General features: G+C 43.0%; 1 protein-coding gene across 2 annotated transcripts in view; it reads left to right on the plus strand.

Moving 5' to 3' along the window:
- ZC3H11A (zinc finger CCCH-type containing 11A) overlaps positions 1-12,797 on the plus strand; it is a 30,166-nt gene extending 17,369 nt beyond the window's left edge. For both annotated transcript variants that reach the window (XM_033918183.1, XM_033918185.1), the window contains exons 13-18: positions 5,404-5,886; positions 7,355-7,431; positions 8,425-8,752; positions 8,840-8,997; positions 10,877-10,959; positions 12,111-12,797. In XM_033918183.1, the coding sequence (XP_033774074.1) occupies positions 5,404-5,886; positions 7,355-7,431; positions 8,425-8,752; positions 8,840-8,997; positions 10,877-10,959; positions 12,111-12,369 (1,388 nt within the window). In that variant the 3' untranslated portion in view covers positions 12,370-12,797. The remainder of the gene's footprint in view (positions 1-5,403; positions 5,887-7,354; positions 7,432-8,424; positions 8,753-8,839; positions 8,998-10,876; positions 10,960-12,110) is intronic.
- Positions 12,798-13,372: the final 575 nt, after the last annotated feature.

Consider the following 13,372-nt stretch of genomic DNA (forward strand, 5'->3'; position numbering starts at 1 on the left):
CAAAATCAATTTGTCTACTTGATATCGTTTCTTGTCAGCATTCAAACATTTGCGCACCACTTGGCTGACAGCTTCTGCATACCCAGCTGCTCATGGATTATACACCCAACACTTTTCCTGGATATCTGTAGTGTCTCAGCACTTGTTCTAGCTGATATTTGCTGATCTACCGAAATCAGGTTATGGACATGGTCAACAATTTCAGGAGCTGACACCATCTGAGGCCTCCCAGACCTTCTTGCATCTTCAGTCTCAAAATCTCCACGCTGAAAGTTTGCACACCACATTTTCACTGTGGAGTATGATGGGCATTTGTCACTCAATATTTGCATCCTACATTCTTGGATTTCCTTTGAAGTTTTCTTCTGCAGGAATAGGAACTTCATGATAGCTCGGAGCTCCACACTTTTCATTGACGTGGTTCAATCAATGATCTGAAACAATGTCAAAAAACATAGCATTACGATTCTGCAAATTGGCACTTTGCAAAATAACACTCAGAATTTAGGAAATTGGTTGGGTTGAGAACTTTTCAGCACCTCCCCCGTAGTCAGCTGTAGTAGGCATTTCATGTCTATTTGTCTCTAGTGCCAGCATCTAAGAACCCACAACCTTTTTTTCTGGTGGGGGGTATGAAAGAATTGAGAGGGAGGTGTGGGACTTGATAATACCGCTTTTTCTGTGTTGTTTACTCAATCAAAGCATTTTACATTGGGCAACAAAGTTTAGTTTGGGGGTTTTTTAAAAATAATTTTTATTGATAATGCAACCAACATCAAAACAGGAAAACAGAATCCACATCACAAAGAATAGGCAATAACAGAACAAACTGTCCAGGAAGGATAACAGAAGGAATCAACCACCAGGGAGCAGAAATGAAATATTAGCAGATGCAGTGCTCACATAATACAAAAGTGCGTCCTCTCAGCTGTTCACAAGTGGTGCAACACTCCCCAAAAGGGGAACTGGGTAGATGCGCTAAGAGGGCATCCTCCTGGAGAACGAGCCATAGCTGCACTAACCTTTTATAGTAAATGAACCCCTTATCCCACTCACTACCACAACCATTTTTGTTCATTTGCTTAGAATCTGCTTTTTCCAAAGCGGAGTACAAAAAAAACATACATAATAAATTCAACATACAAACATAAAATAGCACAGAACCCAAAAAATGATAATAAAATCATGAAACATAAAATACTACCATAGTCAATGCAATTATTAAAGGTGTCATTACAGCGTTTTGTGCTCTGCCACTAGGGCAGAGCCTTGTGCACTTGCATGCAGTATGTTGTCCCATGTTAGTACAAAATATTTGTGTAAAGCCAGACACTAAGGCCCTGATTCTATAAAGGGCGCTTAAGTTCCACCTAGCGCTAAGCGGGACTTAGGTGTCCAAACTAAGTGGTTAATGAGCCATTTAAGGGTCTTAACAAGCGATAATTGGCACATGCCATCCAAAGGATGTTAACGTCACTTTGTAGGCGCCTTCACAATTTCATGTACGCCCATTGGAAAAACGCTTAATGGAATAGGCGTGGTTTGGGCGAGGCTTAAATATGGGCACCCTTCAATTCATTTGCAAAACGCTGAGCAACCTAGGGCGTCCATCTCATGCCTACATTGTAGATGAGTGCAAACCAGATGTACTTTTGAGCATAGTTTGGGCTTCAGATAGACCTGAGTTCTATGGATGGAACTTAGGCACAGTTTGGACGTCCTTAATGCGATCTGCTAAATAGCTCTCTGGGTTTTTAGTTTTGCTTGATTAAGTTCAAAATACATTTACTAAGGCACCATATAAACAGGGCACTTCAAAACAGATATATTGCTTGCAAAACCTTCTATTTTTGTGGACAAAACAGCAATATTATTTGCTAATTGGAGGAAAATATCCATTAACTGAAGCAGAGCATATGAAAAAAAATCACAGCTTTAGGTTTCTTGCTATAAAGCTACACTTTGTTTCTGACTAAACAGTGCTTTATAGCAAGAAACCTAAAGCTATAAAGCTACCCTTTTTTCTGACTAAACAGTGTTCCAATCAGCTCATTACTAAAAGAAAAAAAATATACAGATTGCATACATAACTTCATTTGCAAAAGCTTAAAAACTGAAAAAAAACCCCAGATACAGACTTTAGCATGGCTTCTACTTCATTGCAAATGAAGGTGTGCAGCTGCACAATGCTGACTTCATTGTGAGATCATCAAGGTGCACCTGCAAGGTAGAATGCCACAATTAAAATATGTGCTGGGATTTGAACCTATGACCTCTGGAAAATAGAAACAGGGCTTTTACCCATTGAGCCACAGCAGCTTCCACTAATGTCTTTCTTCCTCCCATCTGATATGATAGCTTAGTGATCTGCTAAGCAATGATCTTGTCAGCTATTTTTACCTTCACATGGCTATGATCACTAAGCTCTCATGATAGGCACCCCATGACAGAAAGGCACCCCATGACAGCTGTGGCTCACCGGGTAAAAGCCCTGTGCTCATTTTCCAGAGGTCATGGGTTCAAATCACAGCACATATTTTAATTGTGGCATTCTACCTTGCAGGTGCACCTTGATGATCTCACAATGAGGTCAGCATTGTGCAGCTGCACACCTCCATTTGCAATGAAGTAGAAGCCATGCTAAAGTCTGTATCTGGGGTTTTTTTTTTCAGTTTTTAAGCTTTTGCAAATAAAGTTATGTATGCAATCTATATATTTTTTTAATGTGTTTTCTTTTCTTTTAGTAATGAGCTGATTGGAACACTGTTTAGTCAGAAAAAAGGGTAGCTTTTTAGCAAGAAACCTAAAGCTGTGATTTTTCATATGCTCTACTTAGTTTTGCAAAATCAGAGCCTAAATGTTAGTGTATATAGTTCTTCAAGTTTCAAGTTTATTTCATATTTGATAAAATCGCTTTTTTCAAAGATTACAAAGCGATGTACAATAAATCATTTTCAAATAAGGGGGACATACAAAATAAGGATAGACAGACGTGTGGCTGCCATAAGTCATCTCTGACACAACTGGAAGTTGCATCAGTGACGACCTTTCCTGCAACCACATGCGATTTCAACACTCCGGCTGCTGGTAGGAAACACATTTAGAAATTGCCTGCCACAATGGTAAGGGGCAGGGAGGGAGAAAGGGAGGAAAGGTGGGGTGTAGAAGAACAGACACTGAAGGAAACTGGGGAAGTTGGAGTAGAGAAGAACAGACGCTGAACGGAACTGGGGAAGGTGGGGTGGAAAGGAACAGACGCTGAAGGGAACTGAGGAAGGTGGGATGGAAAGGAACAGACGCTGAAGGGAACTGGGGAAGGTGGGGTGGAGAGGAACAGAAGCTGAATGGAACTGGGGAAGATGGGGAGGAGAGGAACAGACGCTGAAGGGAACTGAGGAAGGTGGGGTGGAAAGTAACAGACGCTGAAGGGAACTGGGGAAGGTGGGGTGGAGAGGAACAGATGCTGAAGGGAACTGGGGAAAGTGGGTTGGAGAGGAACAGACGCTGAAGGGAACTGAGAAAGGTGGGGTAGAAGGAACAGACGCTGAAGGGAACTGGGGAAGGTGGGGTAGAGAGGAACAGACGCTGAAGGGAACTGGGGAAGGTGGGGTAGAGAGGAACAGACGCTGAAGGGAACTGGGGAAGGTGGGGTAGAGAGGAACAGACGCTGAAGGGAACTGGGGAAGATGGGGAGGAGAGGAACAGATGCTGAAGGGAACTGGGGAAGGTGGGGTGGAGAGGAACAGAAGCTGAAGGAAACTGGGGAAGGTGGGTTGGAGAGGAACAGACGCTGAAGGGAACTGGGGAAGGTGGGGTGGAGAGGAACAGACGCTGAAGGGAACTGGGGAAGGTGGGGTGGAGAGGAACAGACGCTGAAGGGAACTGAGGAATGTGGGGTGGAGAGGAACAGACGCTGAAGGGAACTGGGGAATGTGGGGTGGAGAGGAACAGACGCTGAAGGGAACTGGGGAAGGTGGGGTGGAAAGGAACAGACGCTTAAGGGAACTGGGAAAGGTGGGGTGGAAAGGAACAGATGCTGAAGGGAACTGGGGAAGGTGGGGTAGAGAGGAACAGACGTTGAAGGGAGCTGGGGAAGGTGGGGTGCGGAGTTACTGAAGCTGAAGAGAAATGGGGAAGAGAGAGATTCCAGACTATGGGGGGAGCAGAGGGAAGAAGATGGGTGCCAGATCAATTGGGGGTGAAGGGAGAGAAGGAAGGGAGAGGCACAGTAACAGAGCATATGGAAGAGACAGAGAAGGCAGACAGTAGATGGAGGGAAATGAATGAGGAAAGCAGAAACCAGACAACAAAGGTAGAAAAAAATTATATTTATTTATTTATTTTTTTGCTTTAGGATAAAGTAGTATATTAGTTGTTGATAAAAATTTATAAACAAAGCCCTGCCAGCTGAACATCTTTTTCTGTAGTTCAACAGCCAGAACTTTGATTTATAAGGAAGGAATAAGCTAAATATTGCAGTACTGAGGCTTGTATGGGTGCTATGGGGACAGTAGTCACGGGGGCGGTGGTCACAGGGATGGGGCGGTGATGGGGACAAATTTTTTCCCCGTGTCATTTTCTATTAAACACAAACTCCTTATAATTTATTAATGCACATAAGTTCTAGATAAGAATTTTTTCAGAAAAAATGTTTTTTGACCATCAGAAGCAGCTGTTGACATAGGCATCAATATACTTTGCATAGTCTGCTGTAATCTTCATTGGTCAGAATATATTGTAGTGCATATACAAGTTAGTTCCCCTTTTCTAAAATGTTTTAAAGTGAATTATAAATATTTAAAAAAGGGAAACTGATGTAGGAACATAGAAAGATGACGGCAGATAAGGGCTACAGCCCATCGAGTCTGCCCACCCTATTGACCCTCCCTATTAAGTCTAATGACCCCCTTGAGTATGATTGTAATTATACTTCCACTCTACTGACCCGCTCTTTCAAGTCTATACCCTAGTGACCCTATCCCTTGGCATGACCCTCGTAGGGATCCCACATAGGTATCCCATTTTTTCTTGAAGTCTGAGATGCTGCGTGCCTCAATCACCTGCACTGGAAGCTTGTTCCAATGCTCAATCACTCTTTCCGTGAAGAAGTATTTCCTGGCGTCTCCACGAAACTTCCCTCCCCTGAGTTTGAGCGGGTACAGCGCTATGTGCATCTGGTAGTGCTATAGAAGTAATTTTCCTGAAATAGAAGAATTATTTATTAAGGCTTTCCAAATCAATATAAATTTATCCCCGAGTTAATGTGATTCTTTGTTTTTAAAACATTTGGGATAGAGCTGGGATTAAGTTTGTTCTTCCTCTTTCTGCCAAACTGTTTAGAAAACATAAAGTTTGTCTGAATGATGTCTTGTAAAGCCAGTTCTCCCCTCTTTGTGCTGACAGACAAAACCACGAAGCTAGCAGAAAAAATTCATATCAAGACTCTGGAAGAGATTCGTTTGGAGAAAGCTGGCCAGAAGCGAGAGCAAGAAGGCCAGCCTATGAATGAGGCAGCTGTGCAAGCAGAGGAGTCTAATGTGGCCACTAAACCCCCTTCTGTTCGCATTAAAACTTTTTCCGAAGTTTTGGCAGAAAAGAAGCAAAGGCAGCTGGAGGAAGAGCAGCGGAATGCAAGGAGTGAGAAGTCCTCAAAATCGGTGGCCAAAGTGATGGTCAGGAAGGCAGGTGCCTGTAAAGTCCAACCAGAGAACGCAGCTGGGAAAGCTGAGGCCATGAAGGGAGTGTGGGTGAAGACCCTGGAAGAGATAAAGCGAGATAAAGCTCTGCGGCTTCAACAGAGCCAAGAGAGTTCCAGCAATGACGCATCACAAGAGGACCCAGCTTCCACAGGCTGGAAAAGGTTACTTCGCGTTTCAAAGCCAGCATGTACGTAAATGCTATACAAGACTATACGTGCCCAGACCATGATGTTTTACTGTTACACACAAGGTAGTTAGTTCAGTGTTCTTCAAGGCCCAGAGACCTCTTTGGGGACTCTCTTTGTCTTTGGAGGGGGGGGGTTCCTGCTTCTCTGCCTTTCCACCCAGGCTCAGGACAGAAAGGGAGAAGTAGATGGGGAGGGGTGCATGCTTGAAGGACAAAGCATTTCTCAACAGACAAAAAAGAGTGCATTTGGACATGCTCACAACCATTGAGGGACATCCCAATGAAGTCTGAAGGTGGGCTTTGGGGATGGATGTCATTGGCTTCTAATTAGCGGAAGGAGAGCCATGACACTGCTGACCAAAGTGGCCCCAGCTTAAAATTAATGAAGACCACTGGTTTAGTTGGTGTAGCCAAATGTGGGGAGGAGACCAGAAATTGCAGGTTCTTGAATATCCCAGATTCATAGCCCATGTTTTCAGGGCTTCAGAATGAGGCCTGGTTTATATCCCTTGGCCAAGATGGATTGCAGAGATTCAGGAACTTTTATTGAAGACAGTGAAATATTGCTTCCCCAAGAATGGTTCACACTGGTTAGAAACCGACACCCGATACAGTCCGTGTTTCGAATAACACTTCTTCCTCGGGAGTCCAAGATGTTCAAATCCGGTGTACCAAGAACCATATGGAGTGTTTGAAACTGTGAAGTGTTAACTACAAGAGCCTCTGCTGCCTGTTTTCTACGATTTTTATGTGCTATCGTTACACTCCATATGGTTCTTGGTACACCAGATTTGAACATCTTGGGCCCCTGAGGAAGAAGTGTTATTTAAATGATTGATATCTCACTATACATTTGCATGGATATCGTAAATAAAAAGTTCCACCAATAAGATTAACTCCTAGTTTCAGAAGCAAAAACTGACGTATTCGCTTTTGCATATCCCGAGAAACATCGGGGAATATCTGGATCTTAAAGCCCAAGATTCTTTCTGTCTGTTTTTAAAGAACCTTTTTAGGATCCACATCTTCGTTTGAAAAAGGTTTGAACAAATTTCTGGAGGAAAAGTCCATAGTCTGCTGTTGAGACATGAGTGGGAAGCCACTGCTTTCCCCAAAATCAGTAGCATGGAATGTTTCTACCATTTGGGTTTTTGCCAGGTACTTGTGACCTGGATTGGTCAGTGTGGAAACAATGCTAGGCTGCAGTAAACCATTGGTCTGACCCAGTATTGCTGCTGTTATGTTTGAAATGGCTTCCAGAGCTCTGACCTCCATAAGGAATGGGAAATGGGAGCTATGTAATACATGTGAAGTAAAAAGACAGAAAAATGTGGCACTGCCTCCAGTGGGCCCAATTATGTATGATCAATTGATGTTATTTCCTTCTCTGTTGAACCAGACTGCCAAAGTCTGTTTCATGATTCCTCCCATGCTGTGGTCAAGTAAATGTGGTGTGTTTGACTTGTAGTTGTAAATGAAGAGAAGCAGCCAGTTGCTGAGGATACATGCATTTTCCAGCCTTCCATTGGAGATAATAGCACAGAGGTGAGTTCAGAGTAGGGGAATCGAGCCCTCAAGCAGCACTTTGGACTTCTCTTGGATTCTTAGGAAAGTCCCTTTTGAATAGTCAGTGATTTATCAGTTAGACATTCTCTGTTCAAATTCGATTGTAAGCTCTTTGGAGCAGGGACTGTCTTACACGTACAGCATTGAATATGCTTTTCAATGCTACAGAAATTATTAAAAGTAGTAGTAGAAGGGGATGAGGGGTGTACAGTGGCCAGACTGTCCAGAAACCTCTATGGATCCGTAGTAAATGACACGTTGACAGAATTGGTCACCACCCCTGTCTCTGTGCATAACCACGGAAACCATCCCGTGTCATTCTTTAGTGTCTGTCTCAACCTCAGTCCTTCTACACCAGCATCTTCAATGCAAGGCTTGAGGATCAGTGGCTGGGCCCACTTAGATTCTGACTTAAAGAATGACATGGGGATGGTTTCCAATGGTAGCTGCAGGGACGGTGACAAATTCTGTCACTGTCACTCTATAGTGTCACCATCCCCGTCTCCACTGGAAACCATCCTGTGTCATTCTTTAGTGTCTGTCTCAACCTCAGTCCTTCTACACCAGCATCTTCAATGCAAGGCTTCAGGGTCAGTGGCTGGGCCCACTTAGACTCTGATTCTTCCCTCTCTCCTTAAAGAATGACATGGGGAAGGTTTCCTGTGGTAGCTGCAGGGACAGTACTGTGTTGATGGTGAAATTGTGCTTGCCAGTTATCTCTCTCTACCCCAATACACACACAACTCATGAGACTTAGTGTACCCACTCTGTTAACCTCTTGCAGAGCAAGACCCATCCTTGCCCTGAGTCTTGGCTTTGCTGCCCCCATCAATCTGGTCATTTTTTTTTTTTTTGCTTTTATTCATGCCGATGTAGTAAGACTTAGTTGGGTTGAAAATCTTTAAGGAAGGAGGAAGTTTTGTTCTGTGGATGTATCAAATTAATTAAGGTGCTTGTGTTTTTATTCACTAGCATTTAGATGTGAGCATGACGTCCTCAAATCCTGATGTGCAGGTGAAGAGCTTTGAGGAGATCATGCGAGAAAAGCGACAGCGAAAACAGCTGGAAGGGGATTGGCTGCAGAAGGAAAGTGTGATTGTGTCACCACCGTTATTGCCAGCCCCAGAGAAGGAAGCAGCAGAAGAGAATATGATTGTCACGGTGAAAAAGCAGTCTGCCGAAACAACAGCAGAGAAACCAGATGAAGCAGTGCCTACAAGATCATTGCCAGCAGCCAAAGCTAGGGATTGCACACTAGCTGCAGCGACTGCAGTTCAGCCATCAGAAAGGAAAGGAAAAGGTGAGGGTCAAGTTCTGCTCTGAAATGGGAGCTATCCTGGTGAATGTGTATCGGGGAAGTTATGGAAGTGACTCATCTTTCTTCCAGGAAAGCCCAAAGGAAATGTGAAGCCCAGCTCTTCTGCAAAAGGACCATCCAAACGCAAGGCACCGAAAAGTCAGCCCTCTGCTGTGGCTACAGTGAAGCCACTGAGTTCTGACCTCGGAGCTGTCCAGCTTGAATGTCCAGCGAAAAAGGTCGCCTTGGTAAGGAAAGTGAAACAGAATCTTCCTCAGCTCTTTAAGTTCTACGTTTCAGTTTGAAATTAAAAACGAGAAAATTTCCCAAACAACTAATAGAACCTTCTTTTTGATTCATACCACTTCAGTAAGAAAAATCCCTGTAGTGATCTCAGAGGTTTTCTTCAGAAAGGAGCCTTAAAAGGAATAGAAGGGGGAAATGCGTTATGCAGAATTTTCAACTCTATGAACTTTGGTTTTGCTCAGCGGTCATAACATGCATGTTTACACCTGCTTTGGAAGCCACAGGTTGAAAGCTTAAGCAGCGATCTTAGAAGGAAAAGTATACATGTTCTTTCCTTCCTCCCTCCCTCCCCCAAATCATTCCTTTTTACTTATGTTCCAGCTGAATTCACTTAGGTGAAGGAGTGGTCTAATGATTCCCGCTGTGGCTCCTTATGACCCTGGGCCAGTCCCATATACAAAAACGTAGATATGAGCTCACTCGGGACAAAGTACCTGCATATAATATATGTAAACTGCTTTCGTATATCAAAACCATGACCCTTTATGTTTCATCCTTCTAAAACTGCTTGCTGAATGGGTAATATTCTTTTATGGTCAGACAAAGTGATAGTACCACTGAGCTCCTGAGAGCACAGAAACCATGCGGATTGTGGGTTTATGGAGTCTTTGAGCTATATTGAGTTTGGTTGGAACTACAAGCTTAATACTGAAACACACTCACTCCTTAAGATGAATAAGAAGAAGAATAAATTGTATTCTTGTATTCCGCCAAACCATTAGTTCCGGGCAGTTAACAATCAAGAAGAACTGTACAATCAGTGAAGCATACATGTAAACAGGTTAAGAAAATAAACATGATACAAACTTATCAGACAAATAGGTTTTCAACAACTTTCTAAAGGCATGATACGATTGAGTTTGAGGAATCAAAGAACTTAACCAGATATTCATCTTTCCTAACTGGAAAGTGAAGGTCTTATCTAAAAATCTTATGTAACGACAAACTTTTACGTTACGAGTATTTTTATTTGACTTATATATTTTGAATTGGGAGGATAGGTATCTTGGAGCCAGACCAAAAAGAGCTTTAAAGCAAGTACAGCCAAATTTAAAGAGAATTTGTGCTTCGAATGGCAACCAATGTAGTTGGTGTTAAAAAAAACCTCAAATCAAAGATCAGGCGCACAGCCGTGTTCTGTATTACTTGAATGCGATTTAAAGTTTTCTTATAAGAGGCTAAATAGATGATGTTACTATAGTCAAGAGCAGATAGAATTAGAGATTGAACTAATAATCTAAAGGAAACAAAGTCAAAATACTTTTTTATAGTTCAAAGTTTCCAGAGGATTGCAAAGCACTTTTTTATCATCCGATCGGTATGATCTTCTAACGTTAAATAGCGATCTAATGTCACCCCTAAGATCTTAATTGAGGGGCTAAATCAAAATTCTGATTGTTAATTTGAAGTTTTTTGTCTGTAATGCTATCGTTTGGACTTGCAAGGAAAAATGTAGTTTTTCTGAATTAAGCTTAAGTTTAGATTGTTCTACCTCGCCAAGAGAGCAGCCATCTGATCTTTTAAGCCATCTGAAAAGGCTAACGTTGGCAAAACTATAGTGATATCATCCGCATAGATAAAAAATGTGACTTTCAAGTCTTGCAATAAATTGGCCAGAGAGATCAGATCTATGTTAAAGAGGGTGGGCGATAATGGAGATCCCTGCGGCAATCCTGATGGATGAATATTTCCCAATAAAATAGACTGATATGACCTATTTTGCAAAAAGCCTTTAAACCACTTCCAGACATTCCCAATAATCCCATTTTCTGAATTGGCACTGTACTGGACTCCTGCCCTGATGCTGCTTTTCTTTGCCAGGCTGCAGTCGAGGAAAGATCAATCACTGCTTTGGTAGAGGAAAGACCACTTGCTGTACCTGTATCGGAGATGTCAAAAGAAAGGTAATGTCTAAACTGAAAAATCATTCTTGATACTTGCAATCTTTACCATCGAGAATGCCAGCTGCGGATATTGGGAAACAGTAAATGATACATTGTCTCCTCTGTTTCAGAGTGTTAGGGATCTGTTTTGAAGCATGTGACATGTAGGGCCAGCTCTTAAGTCCTGTGTATTGGTAGTAATTCCATGCTTTTGTATTTTCTGTGCAAAGGACATCTGTATTGCATACCAATGTCTGCCTTTAAGGTTTTCTCTCCTGCCTGACTCTGTTTGATTTCTGGAAGGTTACATATGTCCAAACATGTCCTTTTTGTTAGAAGACTGACTGGATGTGTGGGGTTTTTTTTTAAATGGGGGAGTCTGTCTGGGTTTAGCCAGCTCTCCTGACTCTCCCTCCTTCCCAGGCCTGGCTGCAGCATTGAATCTATGGGTAGCCGACAGCAGCAGCAAAGGTGGTGAGCCTGCTGCCACCTTTCTGCAGGTCCCACCTATGCAGGAACAGGAAGCGGCTGCAGAGCGGTGACTTCCAGGACAGGCCAGCAGTTGCAGGCTCACCTCTATGCTGCTGCCAGCTGCCCGAAGATTGAATTACCGCAGCCAGGGAAGGAGGTAGGTGGGGGAGTTGGGAGCTAAAGAGATTGTGAGGGGAAGCAGCATCGGAGGGAGGGAGAAGCATAATGGAAAGCTGAGTGCTGTAGAAAAGAGCATGGAAGTAGGGTAGTGCTGGATGGGAGGGGAGAGACAGAAACAGCAGAAGAACAGGTTGGAAGGAGAGAGAGAAGTACCTGTGGGGAAAGAGGATTGGAGGGAGAGAGAGAAGCACTTAAAGGGTACAGAGGATGGGAAGGGGGACCAAGGAAATGGGTGAAATCCTATTTCATTGACTTTTCAATTTAGGGCTCCAAAAATAGAGTTCTTGAAAATCTCGATATTGCTTCTTTTAAACTCACTTTTACAGGTCTGTAGCTACGAGGGAGAGGTGTTTGCAGACTCCATCCCTTCAGTTTTCCTGCTTCCTTTGGTTTCCATGCTGTTGCCCACTTTCTAACCTATCAGAGTCTGAATATTGTTTTATTGGTCGAGCACTTGATTGCCTCCTTTTTAAAGCAAGATAAGCCATGCATTGTCCAAGGTGATTCCTTTTCTTTTGCAGCTCTGAGTCAACCATGTCAAGCCTGGCTGCTTCCACACCACGAACAGAGATGGATAATCCAACGTTGATGCAATCGTCAATAAAAACGCGCAGGCTCAGCTCTGCTTCTGGCAGTAAAACACCCTTATCTGTGGAGGATGACTTTGAGAAACTTATGTGGGAAATCTCGGGGGGAAAACTAGAAGCAGAGATTGATCTGGACCCAGGCAAAGATGAAGATGACCTTCTGCTGGAGCTCTCAGAAATGATTGATAGCTAGACAGTAGACTGTTCTTCTCAGATATAACCAAGGAGAATGCATTTTATTAGAGAAAATTCAGCCAATTGTTGGTTGTTTTGACAGCAGGATTTATTTTCAGTCTCCCTACTGGACCAGAGAATGCTGCTGATGTTCTGATTCATTGTCGGCACCTCTAGGGAAAGCATTTCTGCTTACTTAGAACAGAAGAGAAAAACCGCCTTAGTGCAGAATCCTCAACAATTGCAGCCATTTATACCAAGATCCTTACAAAAAAAAAAAAAAAAAAATCTTGCCCGGACATACCAGGATTCTCTGCCATGATGTCAACATCCAGTTTAAATGGTGTTTTGTTTGGGCTAGACATTTTAATAAATGGGGTTCTTGGGTTTCGTGATGCTCTCTTGTCTAGGTATCATTTGCAAAAAAAAAAAAAAAGTCTTAAAGGACAGGCAAATCTTGGACCAAAGTACTTGCTGCTGCTAGTTGACAGATTGTCTCCTCTGGATTTTGGGGACATAAACCTACGGTGAGAGAACAGTGAAGAGAGCGCCTCCAGTACCTGAACCTAGAGAGAGACCCTTTCCATCTTATGCAGCTCATAGTCCTAAGTCCTTAGCATATGTCCATTTCTGAGTGTTGGCCCCCTTCTTTTTGATGATTTGTCTCACTCAGGAGCTTGGTAGAAAGATTTCCTTCTCGCTTGCAGTTTAAAATTATTATCCAGAGCAGTTGGAGGAGCACCATGAAGAACCAAAGTGAAGTTTGCAGTGCCAGCTGGGAGCTGAGGAAGGGGCAGGTAACCATTCCCCTGGCCCTCCCAGAGTTTGACCACTGAGGCTGACTTGGGCCTGTGTGGAAGGGCATTCCCAGAATGTATTTCAAGATGTCTCTTATTTGCCACTTTTTTTTACTTCCCTCACAATGCATTGAGAATATTTTTGAGAAATACAGTGCTTGTGACATTACCCCTTTTAGAAGACCCTGGTTCTGGGGTAGGAAAACACATTCTATAATCAAGATA

The sequence above is a fragment of the Geotrypetes seraphini genome, chromosome 13 (assembly GCF_902459505.1).
Source record: "Geotrypetes seraphini chromosome 13, aGeoSer1.1, whole genome shotgun sequence".
NCBI classification, from domain to species: Eukaryota; Metazoa; Chordata; class Amphibia; order Gymnophiona; family Dermophiidae; genus Geotrypetes; species Geotrypetes seraphini.